Source organism: Plectropomus leopardus, chromosome 12 (genome assembly GCF_008729295.1).
Source record: "Plectropomus leopardus isolate mb chromosome 12, YSFRI_Pleo_2.0, whole genome shotgun sequence".
In the NCBI taxonomy this organism is placed as follows: Eukaryota; Metazoa; Chordata; class Actinopteri; order Perciformes; family Serranidae; genus Plectropomus; species Plectropomus leopardus.
This window is the reverse complement of record NC_056474.1, coordinates 11,449,638-11,467,627: the sequence shown is the minus strand read 5'-3', so window position 1 is coordinate 11,467,627 and position 17,990 is coordinate 11,449,638. Positions and strand designations below refer to the sequence as shown.

Here is a 17,990-nt window from a genome sequence, read left to right as displayed (position 1 = left end):
ACCCTCAGCTGTACTATATGTCATCAAACTTCAAACAACAGTAATAAAAAGAAACGTACTCCCATTTAAGACACGATTTCAGTTTAATGGATGTGTACACACTTCACAAATACATGCTGAATTTGAAATTGTTAACTTCTTTAGCTAGAACTAAAAAATAACATTCTAACAACATTTTATCAACTTAGGCAGCATTAGGTAGGTAATGTATTACTTTCAGTTAGTGAACCTTCACAGAAGGTGTTTAAATGCTAACTTTGTTTTGTGGAAAAAGCATCTACAGTAGCACGAATATGCAGCTAGAGTGAAAAAAAAAGTTTAAAAAAGTTATTTCTCTGTATATCTAGTTCAAGCTTTACTGTCTGATAAAGCACATGAACACATAGACATGCAACAAAGAACTACAATATCACATTTAGCTGATAAGACATAAACTGTGTTGGTTTGTTCTACAGTAAAAATATGTTTTCTTTCTCAACATGAGGACAAAGCAGGATGAAACACAAGTAGGATGGAAATATGGGTAGATCTGACCACACAAGCCCTTTCAATGGAACTATGGTAGCTTCATGTGTAATCTATGTTTAAATAAATACAATTATAAAGTGCACATACTATAGCTCATGATACCAACAGCACAAATGCCATTCTGTCCATACATACAATTCAGTGGAGTCTATTGCTAAGATATAAGAAAATCAGAATCTTAAATCTACAGTTCAGCAGTTATTTACAGCCCAGAAAAAAATGGATAAGAGAGGAGAAATGCAATACATATTATTACAGTCATATAATCATGCTGTAGGCTTCATACAAAAGCAATGAGCAAATACCAGCACATCGTATTTGGTTAGAGATAGATGAGAGTGGCTCAATAAGTGGATTTTTCAAAGTGAAGTGCAGTGTGCACATTTCAAGGCAAAGGTGCCACATACAATCAAACTCCTATATGATGATACATGCCTAATGAAAGTGGGTCAGATTATGACATTAGCACTGTTTTGAAATGCCATTTATATAATACGACGTGATGAAGAGGATTGTTTCTCTTGCGTTACAGCCACAAGTTGTACATTATTCAGCAAAAAGGTCATGAATGATGAATGGTGAGACTGCCATTTTTAATTAAACAAAGCTGTTTTTGCCTGTATATTGTTTTGCATATTGCTTACATTAACATTATAACAGTGGATCACATGTCAAGACAAGGTGTGTGGGGTCGCCAGAATTTCAGCCCATGCCACACGGTGCATGGGCTGAAAATAAAGGTCATTTACATAGACAGGAGGGTTGGTCCAAGCAGCCACAGCTGAAGCCATCACATTATTGTTGCCCTAAAAAAGACATTGTTCTGTTAGTGGCGTAATTCACTTTCAGAAGACCACAGTTGCTGTGTATACTGTAACAGGCAGGAACTGAGTCTCTCGTTTCTGCAGTGCTCCCCTGCACAAAATTTGAGACATGCTTCCCCCTTGTGGATGTTTTGAAATTGTTCCTGTGATGGTTAAATGTTTGAAGTGATAATCTCTTTTTATTAATATGAAAAATATAACTAGTCAAACAGAATAACTTTATTTTTCCCCCTTTTTGTGAAAAGAGGAAGAAAAGAATAAAACAGACCAACCTCAACTATCAGTCGTGGGCACACATGATGATCGCCGTGATCTGCACATAGTTTTCTGTGAAATAAAGCAAAAACACACAAAATGATGAGTCAGAGCAAATGTATAGCCATTGCTGGGGAGTAGTGAACTGCATGTAATCAAACTAGTAGTTAAACTACATTTTGGGTTACATTTCGTATTTGCATGGTATTGGGGTGTATGTAGAAAATGGATAGCAATTTATATATACATACATACATACATGCATATATAAATATATAAAAAGGGTATAAGGGTATAAATAAATGTGTACTTCCCTGTTGTGGACACTGTGTGTCAAACTATATGTTTGAAGCCATCTAGTGGTAGTTTATATTAGCAGTCCTTAAAACAGGAAGTAGTTGTTGTGACACAGGAAGTAGTGCCAGTATTGCCATGTGGCAGCCATTTGAGGATCTTTCCACAATCCTGCTGCATCCATTATGAGATAACTTGTTAGATGCATTGTCTGTAAGTTGTTTATTATTAGTGCATGGGTGGGGGAAACTATATATTTTAGGTATTCTTGTAGAAATGTTTATTTGTTGTAATTTAAATTATGCTATGTGGCCGCAGCTAAACATACATGCTAAGTTATATCTTTAGTTATTGTTATATTTATGTGTTATCACACATTTGCTCAGTGTAAAGTTTATATTTGATGTGTAACATCTAGTATTTCATATATGTAATGTAAATGTAACGTAATGTTATTTTATGTTGCAGTTTTACAAAAAAGGGAAATACTCAAGTAAACTTTGAAACAGAACCCTGGTTCTCCTGGAGTTATTTGAGTAGCCTACATGTTTAAGCTGACTGGATAGTTGGACACAGGGAGCTTTAGCGAGGCTTGAGTATTTGTTTAGACGGATATAAAGGCTTTTTATTGGAAGTCTTTTTTGTGTTTTTGCTTTTGCTCATTGCACTTGGTTGTAAGGTTTGTTTGCTTTTATTTGTCTTATTTGTTTTGTTTAGCTTTTTTTATATGTTTGAAATAAAGATTCATTCATTCATTGAGTTCAAGTACAAATCATGTCATATTTGCAAAGTGATTCAAGTAGTTAAATTACACATTTTGGCCATTTTTGTGCAGTTAAGCATTAAAATATACAAACTGTGGGGCAATAAAAAGAAAGGAAGTATTTGTTATTTCTATTTTACCATTGCCTCTTTACTGTAACTGAACCCCCTTTGACCACAAGTAGTTATAGGGATTAATTATTGTTATTCATTACAAACAAATGTTCAGAGAAGTTGTTGCATGCTATTTCAGACGTTACCTTACCTCAGGAATCTTGCTTGGTGTAATACCTCCACCTGGACTTAGTTTCTGAAGCTAGGTGTCTGACTGATGAACATTGTATACAAAACCAAAACTGACATACTTTATCATGAATAATGTTTTTTGGTTTATGACCTGAACATGTGGGCACTTTTTTGTAATAAATCTGAGTGTCATTTTTTGCTGGCATGCGATGTCTTTGTAATATATTTTGTTCTGATTTCATATCCCATGTTCATTGTCAATTTGATCAGTTTTTACTAAGAAGTTTGAACCACTGTTTCTAAGAAGCTTTAGTTAACCATACTACATTTCCTCCGTGTAGTTCAACTTCTTCCAGTATGATGTGATTGGTAGTTCTCAAACCTGTGCATATTTTCTTTCTGAAGCCTCTCTACAACATCTAAGAAAAACTTTAAAATGTAGGACTGTTATGTATGAGCTTCAGAAAGTGCAACACATTTTTTAAAGTTGAATTTTAATACTGTCCAAGATTTAAGTTTCTTAAGTAAAAGGTATTTTGTAGAATTACGTTTTTTAACATCAGCAACCCTATGCAGTCTCTTGTTTATGATAAATGCAAGTGAGGACTGTGTATTCTACCTTTGTATAAAGGCGATGATGAAGGACTGGGTCAGCTAGCCAAGGATGTTTCAAGGCCTCAGACGCCCCCATCCTCCAACTGATGACAAACACAATGACACATAAATATTATGTTACAAATCACCACACAGGCATACGCAGAGGGACAGTGATACAGAATGAGATGATGGATACCTTTTGTTTACCATGAGGAGTCTGGAGATGAAGTCTTTGGCTTCTTCTGACGTATCTACAAACTCTTGTTCCTCAAAGCTCCATTTACAGGCCAAGATGTTGTTTAGAGTCTCGTTGTCATCATCGCCGAGGAAAGGACAAAGACCGCTCAGACTAACAAAAGAGGCACACAATCATTAGTTATTAGGTTGTGCGTTAGTGTGGATATGTCAGTGTTTACTTACAGCATGTAGGTGATGACGCCAAGGCTCCACATGTCTGTGTTGAAAGACACAAAGTCGTAGTTGATGACTTCAGGAGCGAGAAACTCTGGTGTGCCAAAATTCACTCGCAGTTTCTCACGTGGTTTATATCTATGTAAGAAAAGGCATTATCATTTAGTATGATTACATTGAAAAATAATAAAAGCAGATGTAAATGCTGGTACTGAACTTACATCCTAGCAAGGCCGAAGTCAATGATTTTGATTTTATTTGCAACTGGGTCCACACACAGAATGTTTTCTGGCTGAAATTTCAAGAAAATGATAGATAAAACACCAAGAATGCTGTAAAGTTAGTTTGCAACTTCAATAACAATACGTTTAGTCTTTTTTGCTGAAACTGTCTCCACATCTTGACAATTATACATGAAACAAAAAATCAGTGGGAAAAAATCATATTCCTTAGCGTCCCTCTAGTGCTCCTTATGGCATTTGCAATATGTTGTTTTCAAAAACATATTTTAGTGTACTGTTTAGCTGTAACATGAGAAAATCGGTGGGCGGTGCTTAGTTTTGGCTCATCATGTGCAGTTGATTCTCACTAACACCATTATAAGTACTACAAAGAGGGAAAGAATTTTTTTTTTTTTCACAGATTATGTTTCATGTGTGCTACTGTGGATATGTTTAAAGTATCAGCAAATATAAATGACTTGGTTACCTTTAAATCCAAATGTAGAATGTACATTTTGTGCATGTGCTGCAAGCCCTCACAGATCTGCCTGATGAACACAACAGCATCGAGCTCCATTAACTTGTAGTTTTCATCAATGATCCTGTCAAACAGCTCCCCTCCACCAACACTATTAGAGACAAATGCATAAAACACATCACTCAAACACCCTAAATTTAATGCATTTTTACAGCTAAAAAAATATTATTTTAACATATTAATCCACATTATCAAGACTACGTTTGTCAAACAAACTTAACCAAAATTCTACTGAACATTACTGAAGTATCTTGTAGAAGTTTAAAGTCTATGAAGGACAATTACTTGATGTTTGATGTAAAGGAATTAGCACATGCCGAAAATACGAAAGAAGGAGCATACTATTCAAGTACAAGGATGATGTCATTTCTTGACTCATAAGCTGCATAGAGCTGGATCAGGCTGGCATGGTCCAGATTATTCATGACCTGGATCTCATTCTTCACCACCTCCTACCAAAAACACAGGCGTAGACAGACAGGCAGATGCAGTGCCAGACAAACAGATACGAATGCAGACAAACACAGACAAGCGAGCACACACGGACACGATGAGAGGTTTCAGCTGTTCCCTGCTATGAGACAATGCATCTTATCTTCTAGGTCAAATATTTCTCACCTAGGTGAGAAGTATTCCCTTTGCTTCTGTTCCAAATGGCCTTGTAGTGGACTAGTATGTACTGAAAATTGTAACTGGGCCCCGTTGCTTTTTATATCATGTGGCGTGGCTCTTACTGTAGTAACAACAACACTATTTCACCATGATGAACATTAGGTGCAGTACCTTTTCTTTCAGAGTCCTGGCTTTGATGACCTTCGCTGCCAAAGTGAGACCAGAGGAGTTTTCAACACATTTGTGCACCTGGCCGAAACGACCCCTTAAAGAGAGAGAAAGAAAAAAAAACATACATTTATAGTTACAAAGAAACAGATGCAAACTCTGTCACGTCAAACAACATATTCTCCTCCCAACGCATCAAATATTGCTGCTTGGTCGTTCTTGTCCTTCACGACTACATATGACAACTAGGTATCCTCCTGTGTCTGTTGTTGACGTTCCAGGACGGCGTGTCAGTTTATGCTTGGTAAATGCATGGCATTTTTTCAAAATGCACGTTGGTTTTCACAGGAAATGTAGTTTCTGCTTGTTAGATGTATACTGTCTTTATCAAAGTAAACTGACAATGTTGGTAAAACACCTCGTTTTTACCATGTGCAACACAAGAACGTGGTGAGGTTTAGGCAACAAAAGCACATGGTTAGTTTTGGAAGAAAAACATCATGGTTTGGCTTAACATTCATATGGGAAGCAAACAGCAGGCTACTAAGTGAAAGCCCAGATCCCACATCCACCTACTCTGAAGGCACTTTCCAGCTCCTTATACTACATTATTACCAGCCGTGTTTATAAACTGACGTGTCCTGGTGGCGTATCATACAACCACAAAAGGTGTCAGTGTCGCCGAAATCACTGATCAAGCAGCGGTATTTGACAACTTTGGTATGAGAATGGGCTGCCTCAAATTGTTCATCCTAGCAGAGGTGGGACCAAGTCATTGTGTTGCTAGTCACATGTCAAGACAAGGAAGTCCCAAATCAGGGCTATAAGTCCCAAGTCAAGTGTCAAGTCTTAAACTTTGAGTTTCGAGTCCTAAACCTCAAGTGTTTATGGACTTGATATATATATATATATATGTGTGTGTAGGGGAGTCAATACAAATAGAGGAGCGCTAATACTAAATATATATATGAGAAACACTCCAGGAAGTTAAGGGAAACATACAGATTTGCTGCAAACTTTTAAGTTTTTAATCTTTGGGCTTGGGGAAAGGTACCGAGTATTTTCAAGACAAAATGCTCAAGTCCGAGGAAATCACAAGTCATTGGTGTAAAAGTCCATGTCAAGTTGCAATATTTTGTCAAGTAAAGCCTTATGTCATCATATCCACACCTCTGCATCCCAGCAGTCCAGACACAGTTGAGAGACAGGAATGAGACTGTGTTTTATGTTTCCATGACAAATCAAAAACTGATCTTGCGTGAGACAGGGAGGTTTTAGGACAGTGTTGAGTTTAATCTGTTATTTCATTAAATCTGAGCTGGGCTGTGTCTCCTTTTTGAAGACTTGGATTAACACTTAGTGATTAGCTACCAGCTGGCACCAGGGATACAGTTTCACATACCACTCAGTCCCGAAGTAAAAATAACTGCCGTGACTCTGGAGTTATGAACCAGGGGAGAGAGCGAGGGTTACGTTATAAGGCCTTATGGGAACCTCACTGCCTTTGATCTCTGATAGATCAACTGGTCGTCAATAGCTTTCATTTTTTACATGACAGAGAAATTTGAAAAGTGCTCACCCGCCCAGGACCTCCTGCCAGTTGATGGTGTAGAAGTTGATGATCTGGTTGGGCTTGGCAGAAACAATGCGGTGATTAAAGGGAGCCACCGGAGGAAGACTGGTGTCTAAAGTAAGATGGGGGACCCCAGAAAAGATATAATCTGTTTTAATAAGTTATGAGGAATGTGAGAACACAGGAGCTTCATTGTTAATTAACTACACTAAGGCTTTTGAAAGGGTGCATGGCTGCTATAATCAAGTTAGCACATTGTGCATTAACATGCTATGATAAACATCAACCACAGGCGCAGTTGTTGTTTAAATATCACAGAGGAGTAACAACGCTTTGGTAAAACACATCCTCTAGTCATATACTGCCAGGGTCTTCTTTTACTTCCACTGTTATGTTGGACCTACTTAGTATTTGAGGCGAGTTCAAAAAAATATATATTACTAGATTGTGTGGGATTTTCTGTTGTTGTTTTTTACAACACATAACATTAATATTTTTTTGTTTTTAATAATTGTGACAAAGAAATTATGCAGGATGTTTTACAGTTTTAAAAAAACTTCATCATCTTGTCACAATGAGATTTGCTATTCAGGGGATTATTGACAGATTCTTAAAGTATGGCAGCCTTTTATCACACGCTTTGTGAGACAATTGTGTATGTATTCATCATCTGTCAAATCAGTGCAAAATGTAACTTTGTTACTTTAACGCATGTTAGTGTTGTCTATCTTATCGTCTCTTGGTTGTTTAAAAAAATATTATTTCAGATTTTATTTATTTATTTATTTACTTATTTATCTTTGCACACGTAGGAATATTGTGATTACTTCATATTGATACTGAGAATTGAAAGCCAAATTAATAAATTGGTTATTTAAAAAAATCAGCGTGTCTGTGCTCTCTGGTGCACAAACTATGGAATTACAACAATGTAACTAAATAAACCTGCTTTCAAATTTACACTGCAGCTCCTTGCAATGTATCAGCCATCATATACACCAAAACATATATAACCTAACTGTAATACCTTAATATTGGTTGATGTATCAATAGATAGTATTTAAAGATGGATGACATGACAGCATCAATATTGCGGAGCATCTCGATCTTGATTGTCCCCTGCTGGCTGGCTGCAGTATTTGTCATAAATCCTGCGTAGTTCTTATCATGCTGATGTTTGTTGTAGTGTTGTTTAACTAGCTTTCTGCTATAAAAAGGGGGTGTGGTGAAATGATTGACAGTTCTGTGTGCCAATCGAAGTGTTCGCAATTGAGTTGCCGTCACCGATGCATGATGGCATTGCCCATATCCAGATTATTTTGGCTTAATTTTTGTATTGGCCATCTTTATATGCAGTCTATATTTGTCTAGTGTTAATATCAAGTTATTAAAAAAAACAGCTATAGACTATTTAGGTATTATAATTCAATTACACAGAAATTAGGCCCCCAACAAGAGAATCTCCAATAGCCTCCAGCATGCAGATTTTGTGATTAACTTTTTCTGCTACTGCCTTAAAATGGGTTACAAAAGCTCAATTATTCAAAGTTTCAACATCCTACCATGATTAGTGTCGAGGAGCCCTGACTTACCAATAAAGTACCGCTCTGCTTCCTCATCTTCCTCGTTTTCTGCATCGTTTTCTGCCTCGTTTTCCTTTCTCGCCCTCTCCACTCTTTCTTTTAGGTCTAAGTGGAATTCAACTCCATCTGACTTGAAAACAGCCCAGCCATCAGACTCAAGCTGCTGTTCGTCCTCCTCGTTGTCTTCCTTCTTCTCCTTCCCCTTTACCTCCACCGCCTGGCTCTTTGTGTGGTCCTCCACTACAAAGTGTTCCTTGGTCACACAGAACTTGGTACTCGTGCTGCGGACCTCTAAAATCTGGTCCTGCTCAGCCTCTGGGGAGGCATCTTTGTGGTCATCATCGCTGAAAGAAAGTTGTGATGTTTATTTATTTAGGGGGTTATGCAGTCAAAACCACCATAGAGCTAATAGAACAGTGGCCAAGCGCCACGGAGAAGAAAATGGAGAAAGTGTCAAAAAAGAAGCCTATTAATGAGATTGTTTAAAAAAAAAACACAGTTCAGACAGAGGATCTCCAAAAAAAGTTTCCAACAATATCAGGACAACTGCTGATCTCTGAATTAATTTCATAAGAAATAATCTGCAAATTTTCAAACACAATCTCAATATTTGGATTAATTGTACAGTTTATTAATTGTTCTGTACTGTTATTTTTATACATTAAATATAATATGAAATATCTATAAAATAGGTTACTCATCGCCTGATATCAGACTGAATTGTTAACTTGTTACACTCTTATTTTTGTCAACACAGTCAGCTTCTCTGTGATGTAATCTTAACCATATTCATCCAGATTACAAATCCTAAATATCAAACAAAAGAAAGAAATAATGTCTATCATTTAATATCATTTATCATTTAATTTTAGGTAAGCAAAAGAAAGGCAGCATGCTCAAATCAAATGTTTGGTGTTTTTTCATTCAAACAGACTAAATTTAGTAGATGATTAGCAAAATAGCTGAGGACTACTTTTCCGTTGATGGATTAACTGATTTATTGACAAATCATGGCAGCTCTTTAAACATAACCTACCTCGTAGTAATCTTCACTTTTTCATCCTCACGGGCAGCAGGTAACTCTGGGGCTTTGGCTGCTTCTTTATCAGGAGATGTAACCTCTTTCTCCTTTTCCTCTGGGAGCTTTTCTTTCTTTTTCTCTTTCACTTTATCAAGTTTTGGTTCCTTCTCTGTAACCGCTGCCTCATGCACCTTTTCTCCACCCTCTTCCTCACTAGCTGCCTCAGCAACCTCATCTTTCTTAACCACAGCTGCTTGGGAATCTTCACGCAGGTAGTCCACCAAGTTTTGAGTAGAGGTGTCTGGTTGTTGATCTTTTGGAGACACTCCAGCCTCCAGGTCCAGATATCCAGGGGTGAGCTGCTGACCTGACTTCTCTGCATTCTCCTTGTTGAGCTTCTGCACCTCTTCCAGAAGCAATGCCTGCTTCTTTAGGGAGATATTTTCTACAAAAAGTCCAAACAGGTTTTGGATTTAATCACTCACAACCTCTTCAACACTGTGCAAGGTTACAATGTATACATCATGCAGGGACTAAATATTTCACTTTGACCTTCTGAGCTTGGTTTCTGTGTCACAGCGTAAATGCTGGTCGGGCATAGCTGTACATGTAATGCAATATCACTCTGGCACAGTAACATACTTATAAAAAGTCTGAGGGCAAATGTTTTTATTTACATTTAGCCGCTGTGTCTCGTTAATTATTTTACAAGGACAACTGCGTTTAAGCACAGTCATACTTTTGTATGATAAAAGATCCAGTATGTAGTATTCAGGGAAATATATTGGCGAAAATGAAAAGCAGATTAAAAAAATGTTTTCTTTAGTATATAATCACAAAAATAGGAATCGTTGTGTTTTTGTTACCTTAGAATGAGCCATTTATATCTACATAGTGAGCGGCTCCTCTTCCTTGGCGTCCGCCATGTTACATCACCATGTTTCTAAAGTAGCCCAGAATGAACAAACCAAATTACGGCCATTTGTGTTTTCACATTGGCCACTGCAGTTAGCAGCGTCAGAAATACATAGATATTTTTATTTATTTATTTATTTTCCATTAAAACTGCTTTATTCTGTTTTTTTATCAGTTTAAATCCGGTTGTTTTTGAGAGACCTCTACAGAAAATGCAGCTCCTGGTAAAAAAAAAAGAATCCTAAGTTATTAGAGAAAAAGAGTGAGCACACATTAGCAGTTGCAGGGCTGGCAGCTGGTCTCCAACACCAACAGCATCAGAGAAACACTGATTTGTCAGACTGTAATGCACGCAAATTCATACATATCTAACTATCTTGAAAGGCTGAGATAACATGACCAAGGAAACAAGGAAGCAGTGCTGAGTGGTCCTGTAAGGACACAGGTTGGGGTGACGGTGGGTCACAAAAGTCCAGGCCCTCCCCGGGACTTTCCCATGGAGATGCGTGTTCAGAACTGTGTGGACTTTGTTTCATTTTAAGCTTCGTCCTCACCATGTTTCTTTTCCTAAACCTAACCATAGTGACTGCTAACCTACACCTAAATAAACCCAATCATGTTTGTTTTCCTAAACCCAACTATGGCAACTTTTAATTGCCTAAATCTAACCTCCATAAATGTATATTAATTACATAACTGTACATTAAGAACGTAACTTAATTCATGGGGCACTAATTCGTTTGATATCATATGAACTGTTTGGTGTGCATTTTCATAGGATATCATACCGCCCATTCAATAAGAATACATCGGAAATGTACCGCGAAATTTCTTAAATCGGCATCTTCGGCATCCTAGAGACCACTCCATATAATTTGGCTCTTGGTAAAAACCTCCTGAACAAAGAACAACGAAGGAAATCCAACTGGGAAAAGTTCCAGCTGGTTGCAATCTGTGATCCTCACTGCTACTAAATCCCCCTAAATCTCACTCTCCGCTCCTTTAACAGTTTGTTGATCTCAGTACCTGCTGCGTCTGGAGGCTTCATCTTCTTTTGAGCTTTCAGACCCTTAGGGCTCAAAGAGGGCTTATCCGCCCCATCTTTACCTTTGTGGTCTTTCAACTGTGAAATACAAATAAAAAGCAGTCAAAAGAGAAATCTGGACAATGTACTGAAATTCAATTTTTACATTCTCAAATAAATTATCTTAAATTATCAGTCTCAAATAAAAATGTGATATTACAGGAAGATTTTGATTTCTAGAATTATTAGAAGGTTTTTCTTAACCAGAAGACGTTGGCAAATGTTGGCATTGTAAATTTCTGCAAACAACGTATATGTTACATTTGTACATTTCATACAAATCAGATCAGTGTATTGGTCATTGGGAAGTGAAGAGGATGGTAGATTGTAGGACACTGATATGAGATGCCTGCTGAGCTGAAAACAAACAAACAGCAAAACTGTCCTCCAGCAGCGTTTTAGCCGCCACCAAACGTTGGTGTTTTTAACGACCAGTTACTTTGTGTTCACTAGCGATAGTTTCACGAAGAGTGGATGTATTTTGTTTTTACCAAGACAAAACATGATCTTTTCCTAACTATAACCAAGTGGTTTTGTGCCTAAAACCAACCACACGTTAACCACAACATTGTTAAGCGCTAAGTTTCACCATATCCATTACATAATAACATACAAATGTAGTATTGTACAATGCCAGCATTTATTTTGGTGTTTGGGGTGTATTATTCCTGTCTGAAATAAGCACTTTGGCTAGTTCACACAGGTAGGCAAAAAATAAAGGCAGCAATGTGTTTTTTGTAATGTAATGTAATGCAGAACTTTCTTCTTATCGTGTTAATCAGCACAATACTATTCACAGTACGGAGGCAGCCCTTTAAGCTAAAACATTAATAACAAAGAGCCAGCCTGAAGCCAGAGCTGCAGAAGCACATACTTACATATTAAAAATTAAAAGAAAAGTTCCTGTATACATCCAGGCTATAAGCACAAGAAACGTACAAATTTTCCACATTTGCGAGAGGCGAGGAAATGCTTTGGTCCATGGAGCTTTATCTTGTGAGAAGGCTTTGGAGAACTGGGCTCACATGCAGGAGTTATCTCTTGATTCCCTTTACTGGCTTTATTAGAGGTAGGTTTCTAGTAAAAAGACAAGATGGCAATGCTTAGTAGGGTTATACGGATAAATGCACATGGAATGGAAGAAATATTGCATGTTAAGAATGAATGAAGAGAGACAGGAGGCTGATATGATGACGTTAGGGTCACATGTAACATGAATAATTGAGTAAAATGATAGCGACACATTGATCTGATGAAGTTAGATGTAAAACACACAACACAACAAATGAATCAAACATCAAATAATTCAATGACCTGACGGGTAAAATCATGACAAAATATAAGCAACACTTCCTCTGTTTTCAGCTCACAGATTAGCACATTTATTGTATGTCTCCATGCGCAGACTGACTTGTATAATGGCATGCCTTTGATTATTCATAGCAGATGGATGGCCAGCAGAGGGGCGGTGAATTTATAGCTTATCACTTGTCGCACTCAGCAATGGAATGCAATGCTGACCCTGAGCGGAAAATATTACAAGTGACCGTAGGGCTGTTGTTCAAATTTCTCAGCTGAGGAAACTCACTAAACACTCTCCGATCAGGTTAGCATGGAAAAATCTGTCTCGAACCCGGGCTGTTGCACATTTGTTCCCCCCGAATGCTGTCATGAGGGAAACAGCAGAGAGGATATTTCCAGTGCAGTGTTTCCCCAGTGACAGCAGTGTTTTCTGGAGATCAAAACTGTGATTGGGAGATTGGGGAAAGCATGAGGGGGGCATAGTAACAGCAGTTACTTGTAACATATCTCACACCTCTGGAGGTGGAGGAAGATGAAGCAACCACCTGACAAGAGCTCAAACGACCTCGGAAATTCCCTGAAATGTGAGTCACACGGGACCCATCAGATTGGTATGCCGTCATTAATCATCAGGATATAATACAGCCATAAAATCATGATCCATTTAAGTTGGCTTGAATCCAAGAAGTCATGTCTCAATTTAACACAAGTATGAATTCAAAAAACTGACTGCACTGCTGCACACTGTGCACTGTGACATCAATATTCCTTCAAGTATGCGATACCATGACATCACAACCACTCAGGTGAGTTTGCTCTTGGCTCGTAGGTCAGAGAGGAAAAGAGATCTGACTCCGAGCTCTGCTACTACGCAAGTGATAGGAGTGTGGTGATAACGTGCTTTAGGGTGTCTGTAAGTGCAGCTCATGCTCTTGACGCAAAGCAGCACTTAGTGATCTTTATATAGGGTCATACGACTGTGTAATGAATGCAAGAACCTCAGGTTTGATTTGAAGGTGACTTCAGTGTCACAGGGATTAAAAAGTATTTAGTTCATTATTCAAACTTTCATTCAATCATTCATTCAAACTTTAAGAAGTATTTCTCTGGTAAAAAGGTGATCTAGGCTGTCTATGCAGTAGAAAGTCAAAAAATACTTCTGAACGTGGTGCTACATGACCAGAGAAACAAAGAAAAGGGCTGGGGCATTTGCTTTTGCTCAAGAGGAAGAAAACCTACAACTACCAGAATGCACTGCCCCACACCAGACCAATAAACACTCCCGTGTGTTGGTGATGTAATACAAGCTTGGCCGTTTTTCCGAGACATATATAGCTAGACACACAAGACAAACCCACTAACTCTGCAGTTAGTTGAACTCTGCTACAATGCCTTTTGTTTGTTTGTTTGTTTGTTTGTTTTTAAGTATGAGGCCGAACAGAACAATAATCCACTTAATCCATTGTCTTTATTCATTATACATTATACATGAAGATGTGATTTACCTGATGAGTAAAGAGATGTAACCCTTACCCATACCTTAATCCTAACCATAACTGCCTCTCTTTTAACACTTCATTGCTAGCTAAACGCAGCTTCCCTGGTTGTTTATCATGGACTGATGGTTGTCGAGTCATGTAGCTGCTCCAGCCGCAGCTATAGCTACTCAGTTTTTCCACAGGAAACAATATGGCAGCCAGCTGCAAATGATCTACAGTTTAACTGTAAACAAGTATTTTTCTGAAAACATTTGAGTTGAGAAATAGGCAATGCAGTAACAGAATCTTTGCTCATTATTGACCAGAGCCTCTTCCTTTTAACATTTGATCTCAGTATTTTCAACCTCCATTTTTACAATATAGGAAACAGTATGTTGCATATCCTGTTCACATATTCTAATACTACAGCCAAACAATGCAATAAAATATGTTTCTGAAGATATTTTAGGCAAGAAATAGGCAATACAGTAACAGGATCTTGGTTTGTATTTGATCAGTGCTGCCTAGTTACTGTTTGATCTGAGTTTGGTCTCTCCATCCACTTCTATACTCTCTAAGTGTGTGAGAAACTAGAAATGCAGAATTACAATCTGTAGTTTGAGCAACAGCCCTAGAGCCAGCTAAAATCTAATGGATGCATGTTTGAGCTGAGATATGAGCAGGGAGACCTGGGAGCTGGTAAAATGGAGGGAGGTTTACCACTGTTAATTTATAAACATTACCCACACTATTATGATACAAAGCTGGTTGAAAATAGGAAAAGTATCCCTATAAGACAAAAGTTAAAAGTAGAAAATCCTCATCCTGACAAGTGTGAAGCACAGTGGAGCTACAGTAACCTCACTGGAGTTATATTTACATAAGTACATATTTACTTTGATACTTTTCTGAACTTGCAGCGGTAGTTCCTGCAACACTGCATGCAGTGAGACATTTACTAGAGGCTCTAAATCAAAGGTGCTGTGACAGCACTATCAGCAGGACTCCCAATAAAATTTTATGAAGAGCTATTTTGCGCTGCGGGAAGTGAAGAATCACATAGCATAATGCAAGCTCTTGTTACCTTCTGTTCAACAGAAGCAAGTCAGTGAGACAAGAGAGAAGGTGAGAAAGACTGACTCATCACAAACTGTTGACACCTGACTCTTGGTGAGCTGAAGGGGTTAAAGCCCTTTTAGACCACAAACACTGTAGCTCTGATCCAAAAACAGCATTTCTAAACAGGGCTGCTCACATTTCACCCCTGGCCTCACCTCTCGTGCCCTGCCAGGGGCTCTAAGACTGAGCCTCAAGCCAAGGAGGCCATGTTGCACTCAGCACGAGTAGAGATCCAACAAATATAAATACCAGTTAATTGGGGTTTCCGATGAGATATAAGTGAAATATTTATTGTGCAGCGTCTTATGTAACACTTCAAAATTAGAGTTTATACTGTAATTATTTTACCTTCAATCAGCAGATGGCAAGAGTGTGAACATGCCAAATCCCAGACACTACCTTTACCCGGCCCCATTATATGGGCTATTTAATACACAAGCCAAGTCACAGGCTAGAGAACTGTTGGAGTGGTCAGCTTTACTGCTATGATCATTTTCACATGTTCTGCCAAGAACAACAAGATCTTTGAGAGATCTCATAAGTCATAGCATCTTTTGCACCCCTAGAACAAAACTAGATGTTATACTTAGCCAAACAAACTTTATGTACACTTTTGAGGCAAAATATGAAAACCAATAATCCATAGCAACTAATTAAATCTGGATTATCTCTCTCCAAAATCTACTTTATGCAAAAGCAGCATAATGCAGCATTTTCACATTTTCTGTGCACACCTGAGGAAAAGATATTTGTTGAGTTTCAGCATAATATTTCAGGCTCTTGATCTCACCTTGTCAAGCTTCTTGTTTATTGTGTCAGTAGATGATTTCCTTTTAAGGGCTTGCTTGCCTTTATTGTCTTTTTGTTTGGAGCCCTTCCGAGCTGCGGGGCCCTTGAACATCAGCTCCATAACCCTGGAACTCTTCACCGTCTCCCCGATGAAGCTGATCACCTGCTGCATGCTGAGGACCAGCTTCTCCATCCCTTCAAGCTTCTGAGCCTGCTGCTCGGACCGCTGGTTCACCACCAACATGATGGTGCTCATCTCCTTGCATATCTGCCTCACTTCTCGCCCCATGACCTGGGTCTGGTTCACCATCTTGGGTGGAAAATGGATCTCCTCCTTGTCAACCTTCAGATTCTCCATATCCTGTTCAATGTCGTCAATGTCTTGGGACATCCCATCTAGTCGGTTGAGGACCTTTTCTTGGATGTTGATGAGCTTGTCCATCTTGTTGCTGAGTGACTCAATCCGATTTTGGATGAGGGTGAAGCTTGCGCTGTCGCCATCTCCGGCTGTGTTCATTACAGAGGAACTCATGGCTTCCAGTGATATAAAAATCACGTTAAGACACCAACTTGAGACAAAAATAGGACTAATAGCGTCCGTGAGACAGACGAAAATACTTTTTCAACAATCGTAGCCAGCTCTACCCTTCAGTGTACCCCGTTGGTGTGCAAACTAAGATACAGAAAAGTGGAACAGAAGTGATTTAAGATCCAAAAAATCACCAGCAAAGCAGATGATAATTTTAAACCTCAAGTAAAGTGAGCTCTGACTAGTATTGAGTCCAAAAAAAAAAAACAGTTTCTCTGACACTTTTTTCTCTCTGAGGCGCCTGCTTCTCTCCGCACTAGAAATGGTATTAAGAATGGAGTGAGCTGGTGTCTCTAAATGTAAATGGACAGCCTACGTCAGCAGGGGTCAAGTGTTTGGGGTGGGGGCTTGGCACTGCTTTGGCTATGAGACATTTGAGAGCCTTTAAGTGTTAAGCCCACACCGTCACTCCCCCGCTAGGTGTCAAAATGGTCACTGTACACAGAACTTCTTCCGTGTGTAAGATAAGTGTGACTATGCTCATTCATTTTTCCAATTCAGATGACAATGACATTAACTCACAGTGACAGATGGACACGTCTGGTCCATGTTCTTGAGTGGACTGCACAGGTGTAGGACAGATTTTATTGTCATGTCTAAATACAAGCTGACAATGACAAAGAAATACTCAAGTAATATTCATAGCATTGAAAACTCAGAATGCTGCTGGTTATTGGACACAGCTGCCTGGACGTTTACAATTGTGAATGACAACCATGTTGCAATGCGAATTCCTTGCTTATCTTCTGGATGCCTGTAACTTGCACCCAGTGCTGAGGGGATAAGGGGACCCACAGTAAGATGTTTAGCCCGTCTGCTGAAAGAGGAGACGGGTGACACGAATGATTTATATGATGCCTACTCACCGACAAAAACATCCACTGATAACCTCCCTGTAGAGAGCAAGGGATCCATTTTGACTTACCTCTTGTAATATGACCGTTACCCATTTTTACTGTAAACCTAAATATGATTTATACTAACGTGTCAACAGACGCAGAGATATTACTCCCTTGAAATCAAAATCACTTCCATTGTGCTTTGTTGAGATGCTTTTCGCAACGTATCGGTAACTGAGTAA

At 38.6% G+C, this 17,990-nt stretch overlaps 1 protein-coding gene across 2 annotated transcripts; it reads right to left on the bottom strand.

Moving 5' to 3' along the window:
• Nucleotides 1-64: 64 nt before the first annotated feature.
• mylk4a (myosin light chain kinase family, member 4a) lies at nt 65-17,158 on the bottom strand. Of its 2 annotated transcripts, XM_042498440.1 has the most exons (15): nt 16,322-17,158; nt 12,572-12,709; nt 11,575-11,671; nt 9,649-10,078; nt 8,622-8,956; nt 7,036-7,141; nt 5,460-5,553; nt 5,019-5,128; nt 4,626-4,767; nt 4,139-4,209; nt 3,927-4,055; nt 3,703-3,855; nt 3,529-3,607; nt 1,625-1,679; nt 65-1,334 (listed from the first exon to the last, which is right to left on the bottom strand). In XM_042498440.1, exons 1-14 carry the CDS (start codon nt 16,850-16,852, stop codon nt 1,626-1,628), a joined length of 2,469 nt encoding a protein of 822 aa, XP_042354374.1. In that variant the 5' UTR covers nt 16,853-17,158; the 3' UTR covers nt 65-1,334; nt 1,625. The 2 variants fall into 2 exon arrangements, with proteins under 2 accessions (XP_042354374.1, XP_042354375.1); XM_042498441.1 differs by lacking the exon at nt 12,572-12,709.
• Between the last annotated feature and the right edge of the window lie 832 nt (nt 17,159-17,990).